At 42.8% G+C, this 16,696-nt stretch overlaps 1 protein-coding gene across 9 annotated transcripts in view; it reads right to left on the minus strand.

Moving 5' to 3' along the window:
* KIAA1109 (KIAA1109 ortholog) overlaps positions 1–16,696 on the minus strand; it is a 908,505-nt gene that overhangs the window by 203,366 nt on the left and 688,443 nt on the right. For all 9 annotated transcript variants that reach the window (XM_033938537.1, XM_033938601.1, XM_033938589.1 and 6 more), the window contains one exon: positions 14,026–14,227. In XM_033938537.1, the coding sequence (XP_033794428.1) occupies positions 14,026–14,227 (202 nt within the window). The remainder of the gene's footprint in view (positions 1–14,025; positions 14,228–16,696) is intronic.

Raw genomic sequence — 16,696 nt, forward strand, 5'->3', positions numbered from 1 at the left:
TAGGTTTGTATTTAAGATGTTATATGCTCAGGGTGTAGGTTATTTCAATAATTTACTTTTCTTAAGAATTACTATAACTGACCCTGCCCCCAGGTGACATCATCTGAATGTGTAAGGCCTATAAGTGACCAAGCGCAATGCCGGAGGTGTCACATGCAGGTAAGCTGTGTGCCTCCTCATCATGCCGATGGAACGCAACAAAGTACAGGAGTTAACTGTGTTTGGTCCGTTTGGAAACAGTGATCATAATGTGATCAAATTTGAGCCGATACCTGGAGTGGCACTGCAAAAGAAATCTGCTATAGAAGCATTTAATTTTCAAAAGGTAAACTATGATAAAATGGTTAAAAAGAAGCTAAAAGGATCAATTGCAAAGGTTAGGACTGTAAATCAGGCATGAATGTTATTTAAAAATACCATCGTGGAAGCCCAGACCAGATGTATCCCATATATTAGCAAAGGTGGAAAGAAGAAGAAATGAGAGCCGGCATGGTTAAAAAGTGAAGTGAAAGAGGCTTTTAGAGCCAAAAAAACATCCTTTAAAGCAGTGGTCTCAAACTCAAACCCTTAGTGGGGTCACATTTTGGATTTGTAGGTACTTGGAGGGCCGCAGACAAAATAGTTAATGTCTTATTAAAGAAATTACAACTTTGCATGAGGTAAAACTCTTTATAGTTTATAAATCTTTCCTTTAACAGTTAAAGGAAAGATTTATAAACTATAAAGAGTTTTAATTTATGCAAAATTGTCATTAACTATTTTTTCTGCGGCCCTCACATTTAAAGTTTAATATCTTTCCTTTTTCAAAACTGACACATTTCAATCACTATATTGAAAAAAAAAAATCATTTTCCTTACCTTTGTTGTCTGGTGACTTTATTTTTCTGTGCATTTAACTATGTTTCCAGGGTCTTCTTGATCTTTGACTGGTTTTCTCTCCGTCTTCACTTTCTGCCTTGCATCCATCTTTAGCATTAACTTAATATTCAATTTTTCTGCTTTCTTTTCAAAATCTACGTTTCCTTGTCTTACCTTCCCTTCTATCTCTCTCTTCTTCTGTCCCTATTTCCATGGTCTGACATCTCTTTCTTTCCTTTCTCTCCCTCCCTCCTTCCTTCCTTTCCCCTGGTCTGGCATCTGTCTCCTTCCCTCCCCCAACTTTTTATTTCTTTCACCCTGCCCCCTTCTTTCTTTCTCTCTCTATCCATGCCCCCATTCTTTCTATATGTCTGTCTTTCTCTCTCTGTGCCCCCTTTCTTTCTTTTTTCTTTCTCCATGCCCGTCCTTTCTTTCTGTCTTTCTCTCTCCATGCCCCTTTCTGTCTATGTCCCGTTTCCCTTCTTTCTTTCTGTCTCCCTGTCCCCCCTTTCTTTTATTTCTCCCTGCCCTCCCCCAAGCCACCACCATTGGGGAACAGGACGCCACCGCCGCAATCGGGGAACAGGCCAGCGCTGAGATCTTAACTCTCCCTGCTTATCTTCCCCAGCGCGGGGCCGACCAATTCTAACGTTGGGGAGGAACTTCCGGGCCAGCCAGGCAGCGATTGGCTGGCCCGGAACTTCCTCCCCGATGTTATAATTGACGTCGGGTGGTGAGAATTGGTCGGCTCCGAGCTGGGGAAGATATGCAGGGAGAGCTAAGACCTCGGGCGCTGGCCTGTTCCCTGATTGCGGTGGCTTGGGGAAGGGCAGTGGGAAGGGAAGCAAATTGGGGATCCCTGCTTTAGGGGGAGGACAGATCGCGGGCTGCAAAATAGTCCCTGGGGGGCCCCATGCGGCCCGCGTGTTTGAGACCGCTGCTTTAAAGGAATGTAAAAAGGATCTGAATGAAGAAAATAAGAAGAGACACAAGTACTGGCAAGTAAGATGCAAAGCATTGATAAAGAAAGCTAAGAAAGAATATGAAGAAAAACTTGCCAAAGAGGCAAAACTCATAACAATTTCTTTAGGTACATCAGCAGCAGAAACCAGTAAGGGAATACGTGGAACCGTTGGATGATCAAGGAGCAAAAGCGGCACTCGAGAATAAGGCCATAGCGAAGAGACTGAATTAATTCTTTGCTTCGGCCTTTACATAAGAAGATGTAAGAGATCTACCAGAACTGGAAATCATATCAAGGGTGATGATGAAGAGGAACGGAAAGAAATCTCTGTGAATCCGGAAGATGTACTAAGCCAAATCAACAAGTTAAAAAGTGATAATTCACCTGGACCGGATGGTATACATCCCAGGGTATTAAAGGAACTCAAGCATGAAATTGCTAGGCTGACACTGACCTGCTGTTAGTGATCTGTAACCTGTCGCTAAAATCATCTGTAGTACCTGAAGATTGGAGGGTGGCCAATGTTATGCCGATTTTTAAGAAGGGTTCCAGGGGAGATCCAGAAAATTAAAGACCAGTAAGCCTGACTTCAGTACTGGGCAAAATGGTAGAAACAATTATAAAAAATAAAATTGTAGAACGTGTAGACAAACATAATTTAATGAGACAGAGTCAGCATGGGTTCAGCCGAGGGTGATCTTGCCTCACCAATTTGCTTGACTTCTTTGAAGATGTGAATACACATGTGGATAAAGGTGAGCTGGTTGATATTGTATATCTAGATTTTCAGAAAGCTTTTGACAAAATTCCTCAAGAGAGGCTCCTAGATAATTAAAGAGTCATGGGATAGGAGGCAAAGTTCAGTTGTGGATTAGGAATTGGTTATCGGATAGAAAACAGAGGGTAGGGTTAAATGGTAATTTTTATCAATGGATGAGAGTAAACATTGGAGTGCCGCAGGGATCTGTACTGGGACTGGTGCTATTTAACTTATTTATAAACGATCTGGAAATTGGAACAAGTGAGGTGATTAAATTTGCAGATGACACTAAACTGTTCAAAGTTATTAAAATGCATGCAGTTTGTGAAACATTGCAGGCAGACCTTAGGAAATTGGAAGACTGGGCGTTCAAGTGGCAGATCAAATTTAATGTGGACAAATGCAAAGTGATGCATATTGGGAAGAATAACTCAAATAACAGTTACCGGACACTAGAGTCCACCTTGGGGGTTAGCACCCAAGAAAGGGATCTGGGTGTCATTGTAGACAATATGATGAAACCTTCTGCCCAATGTGCGATGTAGCCAAAAAAGCAAACAAGATGCTAGGAATTATTAAAAAAGGGATGGTTAACAAGACTAAAGATATTATAATGCCTCTGTATCACTCCATGGTGTGACCTAACCTGGAGTACTGTGTTCAATTCTGGTCTCCTTATCTCAAGAAAGATATAGCAGCACTAGAAGAGGTTCAAAGAAGAACGACCAAGATGATAAAGGGGATGGAACTCCTCTCGTATGTGGAAAGACTAAAAAGGTTAGGGCTCTTCAGCTTGGAAAAGAGAAGGCTGAGGGGAGATATGATTGAAGTCTACAAAATCCTGAGTGGAGTAGAACGGGTACAAGTGGATCGATTTTTCACTCCGTCAAAAATTAAAAAAGACTAGGGGACACTCAATGAAATTACAGGGAAATACTTTTAAAATCAATAGGAGGAACGCGTTGCCAGAGGTTGTGGTAAGAGCGGATAGCATAGCTGGTTTTAAGAAAGGTTTGGACAAATTCCTGGAGGAAAAGTCCATAGTCTGTTATTGAGAAAGACAGGGGGGAAGCCTGTGTTTGCCCTGGATTGGTAGCATGGAATGTTGCTACTCCTTGGGTTTTGACCTGGATTGTCCACCGTGAGAACAGGCTACTGGGTTGGATGGACCATTGGTCTGACCCAGTAACGCTATTCTTATGTTCTTATGGATTTTTCAGGATACCTATCCTGAAAAAAGCCGATCTCGACCCCTCCCTACCATCAAACTACCGTCCCATAGCAAATATCCCTCTACTTACCAAACTCCTAGAAACCATAGTTGCTACCCAGCTCTCTTCCTATCTCGAGAAATTCTCCATTCTTCACCCCTACCAACACGGCTTCAGACCCAGCTTCAGCACCGAATCCCTCCTAGTCTCCCTAATTTCAAAGGTACAACAACTACACTCACGCAACAAATTTGCTGTCCTATTACAATTCGATCTTTCTGCTGCTTTTGATGTCGTCCACCACGACATACTACTTTACCAACTTTCCGAGATTGGAATTGACTCCACCGTCCTAATGTGGTTCTCAAACTTCCTACGCTCCCGCTCCTACACCGTCAACACAAATGGCACCATGTCCACTCCTTGGACTCCATCTTGCGGTGTCCCTCAGGGATCACCCCTCTCCCCTATTCTCTTTAACATCTACATGTCCTCCCTGGAACTCCTTCAACTATCCCCCCTTGAAACAATCTACACTTACGCAGATGACATCCTTGTCCTCCTTGAGACTGACCAGAACCTTACCAACCTCCACGAAAACATTACAGCTTGCATAAGGAGACTCCGTGCCTGGTCCCTCTCGGTGCAGATGAAACTAAACGAATCAAAAACAAAATTACTCTGGCTCGGCCCAAAATTCGAACAGCTGCCCACCCTTTTCGCACTACCCACAGGTGATACACTTCAACTCGAATTCTCATCCAAGGTCCTTGGCATCATTATCGATTCCTCTCTCTCCCTCAATGACCACCTCAATTCCTTGGCTAAATCATGCTTTTTCAGCCTCCACAAGCTGAGGAAAGTTAGATCCTACTTCAGCCAACAACACTTTGCCATCCTGGTCCAATCCATCATCCTCTCCAAACTAGATTATTGCAACGCCATCTACTTAAATCTATCAAATAAAAGTCTTCGAAGACTCCAAGTAATCCAGAATACTGCAGCCAAACTGATCTTCTCAAAACGCAAATCTGACCATGCCTCCCCACTCCTTGCCAAACTTCACTGGCTCCCAATAATCTCCAGAATCCATTTCAAATGTTTCTGCCTGGCTTTTAAGATCATCCACGGCATCCTCCCTCCTCTTATCCCGCTATCCTTCAACTCCTCCAGTCCCGACTCCTCCAGAACTGCCCAAAGGTATAAACTAGCCTTCCCCTCTCTACGCGGCATCCACTATGCAGGCAAACTGGGAAAATCCCTTCTCTCCAAAATCACAGGTCTTTGGAACGACCTCACCATCCTGTTGCGGAACCTGGACTCCCTTCAATTATTCCGCAAACAACTGAAAACCTGGCTTTTCATCAAATAGTAACTCTATCCCCCCCCCCTTTTTTTTCTCCTCCCTTCTTCACATAAGTTCATGTAATCCTTTTTCTTCTTCTCTTCCTACTATTTTAAGTTCTTGTAAACCGTGTCGAGCTCCATTCTCATGGAGATGATGCGGTATATAAACTTAAGGTTTAGATTAGATTAGATTTGTGTTGATTTTAGGTGACTTTATTGTTGTTAGAATTTGATTTAAAGTTTTTTTGGTTATTTGTTTGTTAGGCTTGTAGTTTAGGTCAGGTATTTTTAATTTGGCTGATTGTAATGGCAGCTTATTTGATTCCAGTTATTACTGAGAGAGCACAATATGGAAATTTGGTCTTTAATCATACTGTAGAAGAAAGTGAACAAATGATAGAAGAAAGCGATAGGAGACAAGAAAATATCGTTCTGGAAATGGAAAAAGGACCAAACCGGGGAAAACTGGAAGGAACACAGGAAATGCCAAAAAGAATGTTATCAAGTAGTAGAAGAGCAAAAAGGGAATACAAAGAAAGACTAGCCGGGGAGGCAAAAAATTTCAAATCGTTCTTCAAATATGTTAAAGGGAAGCAACCGGCGAGGGAGGAAGTAGGACCGTTGGATGATGGAGACAGAAAGGGAGCGATAAAGGAGGAAAAAGAGGTAGCTGATAGGTTAAACAAGTTCGTCTCATCAGTCTTCACAAGCGAGAACACATCCAGTGTACCAGAACCCGAAGAGATCTTCAATGGAGACCAGGATGAAAAACTGTCGACAATAGAGGTAAGCCATGAGGATGTCCTCCAACAGATAGATAGATTGAAAAGCGACAAATCACCAGGCCTGGATGGAATCCACCCAAGGGTACTAAAAGAATTAAGAAATGAAATAGCGGAAATACTGCAACCTATCCTTGGAAACTGGCGAGGTCCCGGAGGACTGGAGGATAGCAAATGTTACACCTATCTTTAAAAAGGGATCGAGAGGTGACCCAGGAAACTATAGGCCGGTAAGTTTGACATTGGTTCCGGGCAAGATGGTAGAAGCACTGATAAAGGACAGCATCTGTGAGCACATAGAAAGAAATGGACTAATGAAAGAGAGCCAACATGGCTTCTGCAAAGAAAGATTGTGCCTAACAAACTTACTGCACTTCTTTGAGAGGATAAACAGCCAGATGGACAAAGGGGAACCCATAGACATCATTTATCTCGACTTCCAAAAGGCCTTTGACAAGGTACCCAATGAGCGGCTACTTAGGAAGCTGTGGAATCATGGGGTGGAAGGGGACGTACACAGATGGGTTAAACACTGGTTGGCAGGTAGGAAGCAAAGGGTTGGAGTGAAGGGCCAGTACTCGGACTGGAGGAGGGTCACGAGCGGAGTTCCACAGGGGTCGGTACTCAGACCGCTGCTGTTCAATGTATTTATTAATGACCTAGAAACGGGGACGAAATGTGAAGTTATAAAATTTGCGGATGACACTAAACTCTGTAGCAGGGTTAGAATTGTGGAAGAATGTGAGGACCTACAAAGGGACCTGAACAAACTGGAGGAGTGGGCGAATAAATGGCAGATGAGCTTCAATGTAGGGAAATGCAAGGTCATGCATATAGGGAAAAAGAACCCGATGTTCAGCTACTAAATGGGGGGATTAGTACTAGAGGGAAGTAACCTTGAAAAAGACTTGGGTGTGCTGGTGGACACAACAATGAAGTCAACGGCACAATGCGCAGCAGCCTCAAAGAAGGCAAACAGAATGTTGGGTATTATTAAGAAGGGTATTACAACCAGAATGAAGGAAGTCATCATGCTGCTGTATCGCGCGATGGTGCGACTGCATCTGGAGTACTGCGTCCAATATTGGTCGCCGTACCTGAAGAAGGACATGGAAATACTTGAGAGGGTTCAGAGAAGAGCGACAAGAAGATAAAAGGTATGGAAAACCTTTCATACGTTGAGAGGCTAGAAAGGCTGGGGCTCTTCACCCTGGAAAAGCGGAGACTCAGAAGAGACATGATAGAGACTTACAAGATCATGAAGGGCATAGAGAAAGTGGAAAGGGACAGATTCTTCAGCCTATTGGGAACTACAAGAACAAGGGGGCACTCGGAGAAATTGAAGGGGACAGGTTTAGAATCAATGCTAGGAAATTTTTCTTCACTCAGAGGGTGGTGGACACCTGGAATGCGCTTCCGGGGGCTGTGATAGGACAGAGTACATTAAGGGGATTCAAAGAGGGATTGGACAAGTTCCTGAAGGATACGGGGATTGAGGGATATAGATAAAGGTAGAGATAGGATCATAAAAGAGTATAAGAACATAAGACATAAAAAGTTGCCTCCGCTGGGTCAGACAAGAGGTCCATTGCGCCCAGCAGTCCGCACCCGCGGCGGCCCATCAGATACATGACCTGTCAGGTTTTCTTGATTTAGCCCTATAGCCCCCTTATTTTTCTATCTATACTCTTTCTGTACCCTATCTACCTCTATCTACCTCTCTCTGAAGAATAATGGGAATTGAAAGGTTTTAGTCAAAGGATCACTTACAGGTCATGGACCTGATGGGCCGCCGCGGGAACGGACTGCTGGGCGCGATGGACCCCTGGTCTGACCCAGCGGAGGCAACTTCTTATGTTCTTATGTATGAGTGCGCTTTTGCCATTACCTTTCATTAACACTGATGCTGGAATGCGAGATGAATGTTTGGACATTCTGCTGTTTTATGTAGCCATGATTTTTAAGGTTTGTTTGTATGTTTATTTTATCATGTTTTTGTTTTAAAATTATGTATGTAAATTATGTAAACCGTTTCGTTATAAACAGTATAGAAATTTTTAAAATAAATAAATAAATAATGCTAGATCAGTTAGAAATAAAATCTTGCTACTGTTTGATCTGATTCGTGGTCAACTTCCCACCATGATATGTATAACTTAATCTTGGTTGTCACCTGATATTGTGCTAATGAATCAACTTTGTGTATCATAATACTATGCTTATAATCGCCAAGAGAATAAAAGATGTAGTGGAGTAATTTTAATTGCTAATGAGAGATTTAGATTTGAAAAACATTACTTTGTTTTTCCAGCTGGTTCTGAGATTTTAGTTAATTTTATTTTATGTTATTATGCACCTGGAGTGCTCTCTAGTGATTATTCAATTTTAATTGGATTTGAATTTTCTTGTAGCTAATTTTAATTTATGTAGGTGATTTTAATTTATGGACAACTGAATCTCTAGAATGGAAGCAAATTGTTATTCATGCCAATAGCCATATTTTAGATCTGGTGTTTATTGATAAAACCCTTTCAACTAATACTAATGATGTTCCATAGTCTGACTATTATCTTATTAAGTTTTATTTTATAGTTCAGTTTTCAGGTAAGGGTCAATTTAAACCTAAAAAACTGAACATAGGAGTACTTATGATATAAATGATATTGAAATCTGCTCTGTTTTCAAGTTTACCTGATATTGAATCTTCTGATGTTTCATTAGTTGATCAATGGAATTTTAATCTTGCGTTATCATTGAACAAAGTTGCCCCTTTTAAGACTATAAGTATTGGGAGATCGTACAAAGTACCCTGGAATTCAGATGAATTAAAGAATGTTAAGTGTAAATTAAGAGAATCTGAGCAGCAGTGGAGAACACTCCCCTCTAGAATTACTCTTGAGAACTACAATTCTGAATTACAATTGTACAACCTTCTGTTACAGCTGTTAAAACAAATTATTTTAATTCAGTCATTGAAGAGGCCCCATCTGCATCCAAAAGAGCTTTTTGCATAGAAACCTGATAGATAAAGGCTAAATGCATCCACTATCTCCTCCTCTCCATAAGAGATCCCACATGCGTGTTCCATGCTTTTTTGAATTCAGACACAGTCTTTGGGCTCGATTCACTAAACTTACCGATCCTGTTCCTCGACCCGAGTCACTAAATTGCTGTCCAATAAATCTCCTATTCGATCCAATTCACCCATGCAAATGAGTAAAACCGCATGCAAAATAGCCAAGTGATTGATTCACTAACAATTGCTTGGCTATTTTGCATCGGGTTTTACCATTGTAAAATCCGACTGCTGTAGATCTGTCGGTAACTGTGTTACCAACAGGTCTGCCTGGGTTTTTTTTTTAATGGCACTGATATTTTGCATGTATTACACAGGCAAAATATCTGGCCAATAAAAAAAACAACAAAGCCTCCCCATCCACTGACGAAGTGCTCCATCCCTTTCCCCCTCCCTGAACCCCAAAAACTGGCAGGTGGAATGCCGACTCCCTCCTTCCATCGGCGCTCCCACCGCACTCCAAACTATGGAGTCCCTGATTGGCTCAGGCGCCTCATGCCCCTCCCAAGGTTGCTGGATCTTTGTTTTTGTTTTGTTTTATCCATGATTAGCCAATGGATGAAGAGTAATCAACTACAAAAAATATGGCCAAACTGTAGATATTGTTCTTTGCTGACTAAGTCATCTGATGTTCCTCAAGGCTTGGCGAATGATAATATTGAGATTCCAGTAGTTGAGAAGATGAAAAATCTTGGAGCAATGAAGGACTTTTTAGGATTTTTGCCAGGTACAGGATTGGCCACCATGAGGATGGGTAACTGGGCTAGATGGACCATTGGTCTGAGCCAGTAAGGTTTCTAAAATAGTTTTTCTGGTTTTTCATAGACTGAGACTGATATGTAGATTAAGCAGTTTTGGGTTTTTTTTTTTACCGAGACCCATTTTTGTCTAGAGGTTCAAAGTACTATATTTCTTATTTTGGATTACTTGAATAGTCTTCTAGTGGGTTTACCTAAAAGTTACGTGACAGCTTTACAGGTAGTGCACAATGCTACAACGAGAATTCTAATGAGAATTTCACGTTAAGACTATATTGCCTCCATTTTGAAATCATTACACTGATTACCAATTGAACAGCATAGCAGATTTAAATTACTTTGTATGGTCTTTAAAGTGCTAAATTAGATGATTTCGCCATTGATTTCTGTTAAGTTAAAAGTCTATCAATCAAGTAGAATGCTATGCTTTTCAGATGATTTCCAGTTAAAGGTTCCTTCTTTTAGAACATAAAAATAACCTACTGGGTCAGTCCAATGGTCCATCAAGCCCAGTAGCCCGTTCTCATTGTGGCCAATCCAGGTTCCTAGTACCTAGCTAAAACCCAAAGAATAGCAACATTCCATGCTACCGATCCAGGGCAGGCAGAGGCTTCCCCCATGTCTTAAGAACAGACTATGGAATTGCCGCTGCTGGGTCAGACCAGTGGTCCATCGCGGCCAGCAGTCCATTCCTGCGGCGGTCCCCAGGTCAAAGACCAGTGCCCTAACTGAGACTAGCCCTACCTGCGCTCCGGTTCAGCAGGAACTTGTCTAACTTTAGAAACATAGAAACATAGAAAGATGACGGCAGAAAAGGGCTATAGCCCATCGAGTCTGCCCACTCCACTGTGGGCAGACTTGAATCTCTGGAGGGCGTTTTCCCCTATAGCAGCCTCCAGAAGAGCATTCCAGTTTTCTACCACTCTCTGGGTGAAGAAGAACTTCCTTACGTTTGTACAGAATTTATCCCCTTTTAATTTTAGAGAGTGCCCTCTCATTCTCCCTACCTTGGAGAGGGTAAACAATTACCTACTAAGTCTATTCCCTTCAGTATCTTAAATGTTTCTATCATATTCCCTCTCAGTCTCCTCTTTTCAAGGGAGAAGAGGCCCAGTTTCTCTAATCTCTCACTGTATGGCAACTCCTCTAGCCCCTTTACCATTTTAGTTGCTCTTCTCTGGACCCTTTCGAGAAGTACCGTGTCCTTCTTCATGTACGGTGAGCAGTGCTGGACGCAGTATTCCAGATGAGGCATACCATGGCCCGGTACAGCGGCATGATAACCTTCTCTGATCTGTTCGTGATCCCCTTCTTAGTCATTCCTAGCATTCTGTTCGCCCTTTTCGCTGCCGCCGAAACATTGCGCGGACGGCTTCATCGACTTGTTGACCAGTACTCCCAAATCTCTCTCCTGGGAGGTCTCTTCATGATAACTGTGTTGCCTCCCTTGCAGTTGTGTTTAATCTCATCTGCCATTTCTCCATCAATTTCTTCTGACTGCCCTGGGGGTCGGTAGTAGATGCTGATCTTTGTTTCTGTTCCATTTGTTCCCATAATTTTGATCCATAGAGACTCTGACTTATTCTTTGTGTTCTCTCCAGTAGACTCAATTTCTCTTTGACGTACATGGCAATGCCCCCACCTTTTTGTCCCACTCTGTCTCTGTGGTAGAGCTTGTATCCCAGTAGCACAGTGTCCCAGACGTTTTCCTCATTCTACCATGTTTCCATTATGCCAATGATGTCAAGGTTATATTTTTGTGCTATAGCTTCTAATTCAACCATCTTATTCTTTAGGCTCCTTGCGTTCGTGTACATACACTTGAATTTGCGGCCAGTTATTTTCTTGCATTTCCTTCTCTCTTTTCATTCTCTCATTTCCTTTTGATCAGTCAGGATTTCTGTCTTGCCTATAATCCGGCGAGTCTTCCCCACTATCTTTCTGCATGGTATCCAGTTCCCAAACCATCGACTCATCGACTGTCGGCTTTCCCCTTCTTCCTAGTTTAAAAACTTTTCAATTTCTCTCTTGATGTTGCTTGCAAGTAGCCTCGTTCTGTTTCTGCTGAGGTGGAGTCCATCCTTCCTGAATAGCTTGCTCTTCCCCCAGAATGTCGTCCAGTTGCGCACGAAGTGGAATCATTCCTTACACCAGCGCCGCATCCACGCATTGAGTGCTTGCAGCTCCATCTGCCTCTTCTTGTCGGCCCTGGGTACCAGCAGGATCTCCGTGAATGCTACCCTCTGTGTTCTGGTCTTCAGCTTCCTTCCTAGCATCCGGAACTTGTCCTTCAGTACTTCCCTGTTGTAGTTCCTGTTGTTTGTCCCCACATGGATCAACACTGCCGTATCTTCCTCTTCCACGCTGTTGATGATCCTGTTGATGCGGCTCACTATGTCTTCTACCTTGGCTCCCGATAGGCAGGTCACCAGCCGATCCTGTCTTCCTCCCATTATGTGGCTGTCGACTTGTCTGATGATGGAGTCCCCCAAGACGATCGCTGTCCTCTCTATCTTCTCTTGCTTCTCTAGCCGCAGGTCCATGTCTCTGGTGTATGTCCATCTCTCCAGCCTTAGGTCCATGTCCTCTATGAACTTCCATCTTCCCTCATCCTGGCGTTGGCTTGCACTGGGCTCGTCTTCTTGTGGGTTCCCTCCGCTGTTTCCAGATCTCGCTGCAGTGTCACCCATTTCTCCCTTGTAGTTGTCCTCCAAATGGTCCTCACTCTCTGCAGGTGTATCTCGGCAATTCCACTGCAGCTGGTGATTTTCCACGGCCTCCCTGTATGCCTCCTCGATGAACTTCTCTAACTCCCAGACTTCTTTCTTGATGGCTTCCTCGGGCTTGACGTTCTCTGCATCCCTGTCCTCCTCCTCCACTGCTCAAAGTGCTTCCTGTATTTTGCCCTCCAGGAGTCTGACTTGTTTTCTTCAGGGTCTCCAGTTCTCCGCATCAAATGCACACATAAGACCGCCTCCCTGAGGGGAGGTAGTCCTACATATGGCAGACGGTGCAGAAAACTGGGTAGCTCAACTTCCTGCTTCTGTCTGCTGCTTCCATTGCTGTTCACTTGCCGATCTGCTGCGGCTATCCTCTGCTCTTCTTGCCTGTTTGTGTATCTTCTGTGTCTGCTGCAGTTGTCCTCTACTCTCTTTGCCTGTTTGTGTGTCTTCTGTGTCTGCTGCCCTGCTTAAGGCCCTTCACAAAGGCGCTCTCGCTAAGGCGAGTGCCTTTAACGCTCGCCTTCGATGCGCACCGAATGAATGAGCACTGTTGGCCTCTCCCCTTTTAAGGGGGTGCTCTGGTTCTGATCTTTGGTGACGTCGGAGGGGTGGGCAGAGCTATCTCTCACCACTGCCCCTCACTGTCTCCTGCCTTCTCTGCCTTTTCCCCTCCCCTTCTCTCTGCCTGTTTCCTCTGTGCAGCTGCCTCATGACTCTCCTTCACAACAACCTTTACCACACTCTCCTTTACCACAACCTCTGCAACGCATTCCAGATCTTAACTATGAGTAATTAGGTTGGAAAGGTTCAACTCTGCTTTACTGTAATGGGACCTAAGCTACAGAATTCTTCATATCAAGGAATGAGAAAACTAAACAATTTTACTGTTTTTAAAAAGGAGCTCAAGACCATTTTATTGTTGCAGTTTTATAGGGCATAAGATTAAAGTAAAGCTGATTGTATTATGAATTCTTAGTAGGACAATATTTAGCTGATTCATGTTAGTTCTGTAATGTCTGTCTCTCTGATATATTATGAATGTTTTATTTTTGTAAATCACTTAGGGTTCTTAGCTTTATGGTCTACAAATAAAATATAATTGAGTTTAGAGATAAACCTGTCTATTCCATCTATTAAGACTTCTTGTTTGATTAAAACACATAATAGAACTATACTTAGTAAAGATCCTGAACTGTGAAACTCATAAGCTTAAGAAAGAAGATTGACTAATAACTATTTGAGGTTCAGGCAAATAAACTCATTTCCTATAATTAGCAATATATCAAGTAAATCAATCAAGACACAGTTGCTTCAAAAGTATTTAGGACAGAATTGAGTTAGGAAGTCAGAAACTGCTCTATTGTTCAGTTGCCTTTCAGTTAAACAATCATGCCTGATTAAAGGGAAAAGCTAAAAGGGCAGGATAAGTGCAGAGTGACTCTTCCAGGAGGTGTAGCCAACATCATTTTCTGTTTAGAGGCCCTTCTACAAAGAGGTAATCCCGAATTTGTACAGAATAGAAGTCATGTTAAATAAAACAAAGTACCTGGCGCTGCAGTTTTGTTAAGCGTGGTTCTGGATCCATTCTGTGAAAGGTAACTTGCTGTTAAAGATGTTTCCGAGAGGTGGTTGCTCCCCGTAGTTTCCAATTCGCTCCGGTTTGAAGAGAACACTAGGTCTAGAGAAGGCAGTTTCAACATGCACTCCACTCTTGATACGGGCAAACAGTTGAACTTGATCTGTGAGGGCTAAAAAACAAAAGGAAACAGGCTGAAGATCCCAAAAGACCATGATTTAATGGCTCAGTCCAATCATAATACATTGTTGTGTGGCTACTGTTACAGTCTAGTTAAAGGTCTAAGAAGAAAGTAAGTTTGCCTTTAGTAGGAGTTTTCTATAGACAACAGGAAAAAAATCAGAAACTGATGATGCCAAGAAAAGCCCCCTGACATTAAAAAAAAACAAACAACAATCTGAGGGTAACAGCCTACAGATGTCAGCGTGTTTTCAAAACTGAATCCAGCTACCAGCACTTAATATTTGGGTCTTTGTTAGCTGCTGGTCCAGCTATTAAGTGCTGATATTTGGCTAACTAACTGGGCAAGGATAGCACTGCATTTTATGTAGACCCACTTGCCAGCGGACTAAGCCCCAGACTGCTTAGGGAAGCAAACGAGGAGGCATGCCCACTGGTGTCATTAGACAAACGTAATTTTGAGGTAGGTGCAAAGGGAAGACAAACCAAAGTGACCTTCCTGCATATTAAAGCCCTTTCACCACCTTTAAGTTAGCTATAAAAGATAAGAACATAAGAATTGCCACTGCTGGGTCAGACCAGTGGTCCATCGTGCCCAGCAGTCTGCTCACGCGGCGGCCCCCAGGTTAAAGACCAGTGCTCTAAATGAGTCCAGCCTCACCTGCGTACGTTCCAGTTTAGCAGGAACTGGTCCAACTTTGTCTTGAATTCCTGTAGGGTGTTTTCCGGAAGAGCATTTCAGTTTTCTACCACTCTTTGGGTGAAGAAGAACTTCCTTACATTTGTACGGAATCTATTCCCTTTCAACTTTAGAGCGTGCCCTCTCGTTCTCCCTACCTTGGAGAGGGTGAACAATCTGTCTTTATCTGCTAAGTCTATTCCCTTCAGTATTTTGAATGTTTCAATCATGACCCCTCTCAGTCTCCTCTTTTCAAGGGAGAAGAGGCCCAGTTTCCCCAATCTCTCACTGTACAGCAACTCCTCCAGCCCCTTAACCATTTTAGTCGCTCTTCTCTGGACCCTTTTGAGTAGTACTGTGTCCTTCTTCATGTATGGCAACCAGTGCTGGATGCAGTATTCCAGGTGAGGACGTACCATGGCCTGGTACAGCGGCATGATAACCTTCTCCGATCTGTTCGTTATCCCCTTCTTAATCATTTCTAGATTCTGTTCGCCCTTTTTGCCACCGCCGCACATTGCGAGGATGGCTTCAACGACTTGTCGACAAGTGTCTTTCCTGGGAGGTCTCTCCAAGTACCGCACCGGACATCCTGTAGGCGTGTATAAGATTTTTGTTATCGACATGCATCACCTTACACTTATCCACGTTAAACCTCATTTTCCATGTTGCGGCCCATTTCTCAAGCATGTTTATGTCACATTGCAAATCTTCGCAATCCCCCTGCGTCTTCACTGCTCTGAATAACTTCGTATCATCTGCAAATTTAATCACCTCGCTCATTGTACCAATTTCCAGGTCATTTATAAATATGTTGAAGATCACGGGTCCAAGCACCGAACCCTGCGGCACTCCACTCATGATGTTTTTCCAGTCCAAGTATTATCCATTTACCCCCACTCTGTTTCCTCCCCGCCCGCCAGTTTTTAATCCACGTGAGTACCGGTATTTCATCCTCGATTCCATGGCAACTATCAGGGAAAAAATACGCCACAAAATAGCACTTGGTCACTCTTCAATGAAGGATCTCAATAAAGGCTCTCAACAAAGTATTCAAAGGCAAAGAAATAACACTCTAAATAAAGATCAGACTTGTCCATTTATTTTCTTAGTGGTCAATTCTGAATGTGAAAGCTGGATACTACTGAAACAAGACAAAAGACTGACTCATTTGAGCTGTGATGCTGGAGAAAGATTTAATGCGTGCCATGAACTGCTACAAGAACTAACAGATTGATTCTGGAAGGGATCAAATCGGCTATGTCACTCGAAGCCCAAATAATGAAGTTCTGACTGTCTTGTTTTGATCACACTCAGAAGAGAAAGATCATTGGAGGAGGACATCATGTTTGGAAAGATTGAAGGAATCAGATGAAGAGGACAACCTGCAACCAGATGACTTGACACATTGAGAACAACCATGCGGATGACACCAGACCCTACCAGATCAGCACAAAACCGATAGATCTGTAATTCATCAAGTTGCTAGAGTGCTCAAACACGATTCGATGGCTAACAATTCACAAGTGCTACAGACATCTTAGTAAAAGTAGCCCTGTGTGTCCTGAATCTGGGCAAGTATAATCTTTAATGGTGAGGTTTAGTGGAAAAAGTTTCAAGTTTTTTTTTTTTTTAATCTTCCCTGAGCACCTTTATTCAAAAAAACTGAAACAAAAGAGGCACACACCTTATGCAGGGCTTCCAGCAATATCTCAGAAGGTCTTACTAGTGTTACAGAGCAGAATTTCTTCTTTTGAGGGTATAAGCTCTCCATATCAAATT

This window comes from Geotrypetes seraphini, chromosome 1 (assembly GCF_902459505.1).
Source record: "Geotrypetes seraphini chromosome 1, aGeoSer1.1, whole genome shotgun sequence".
Taxonomy (NCBI): Eukaryota; Metazoa; Chordata; class Amphibia; order Gymnophiona; family Dermophiidae; genus Geotrypetes; species Geotrypetes seraphini.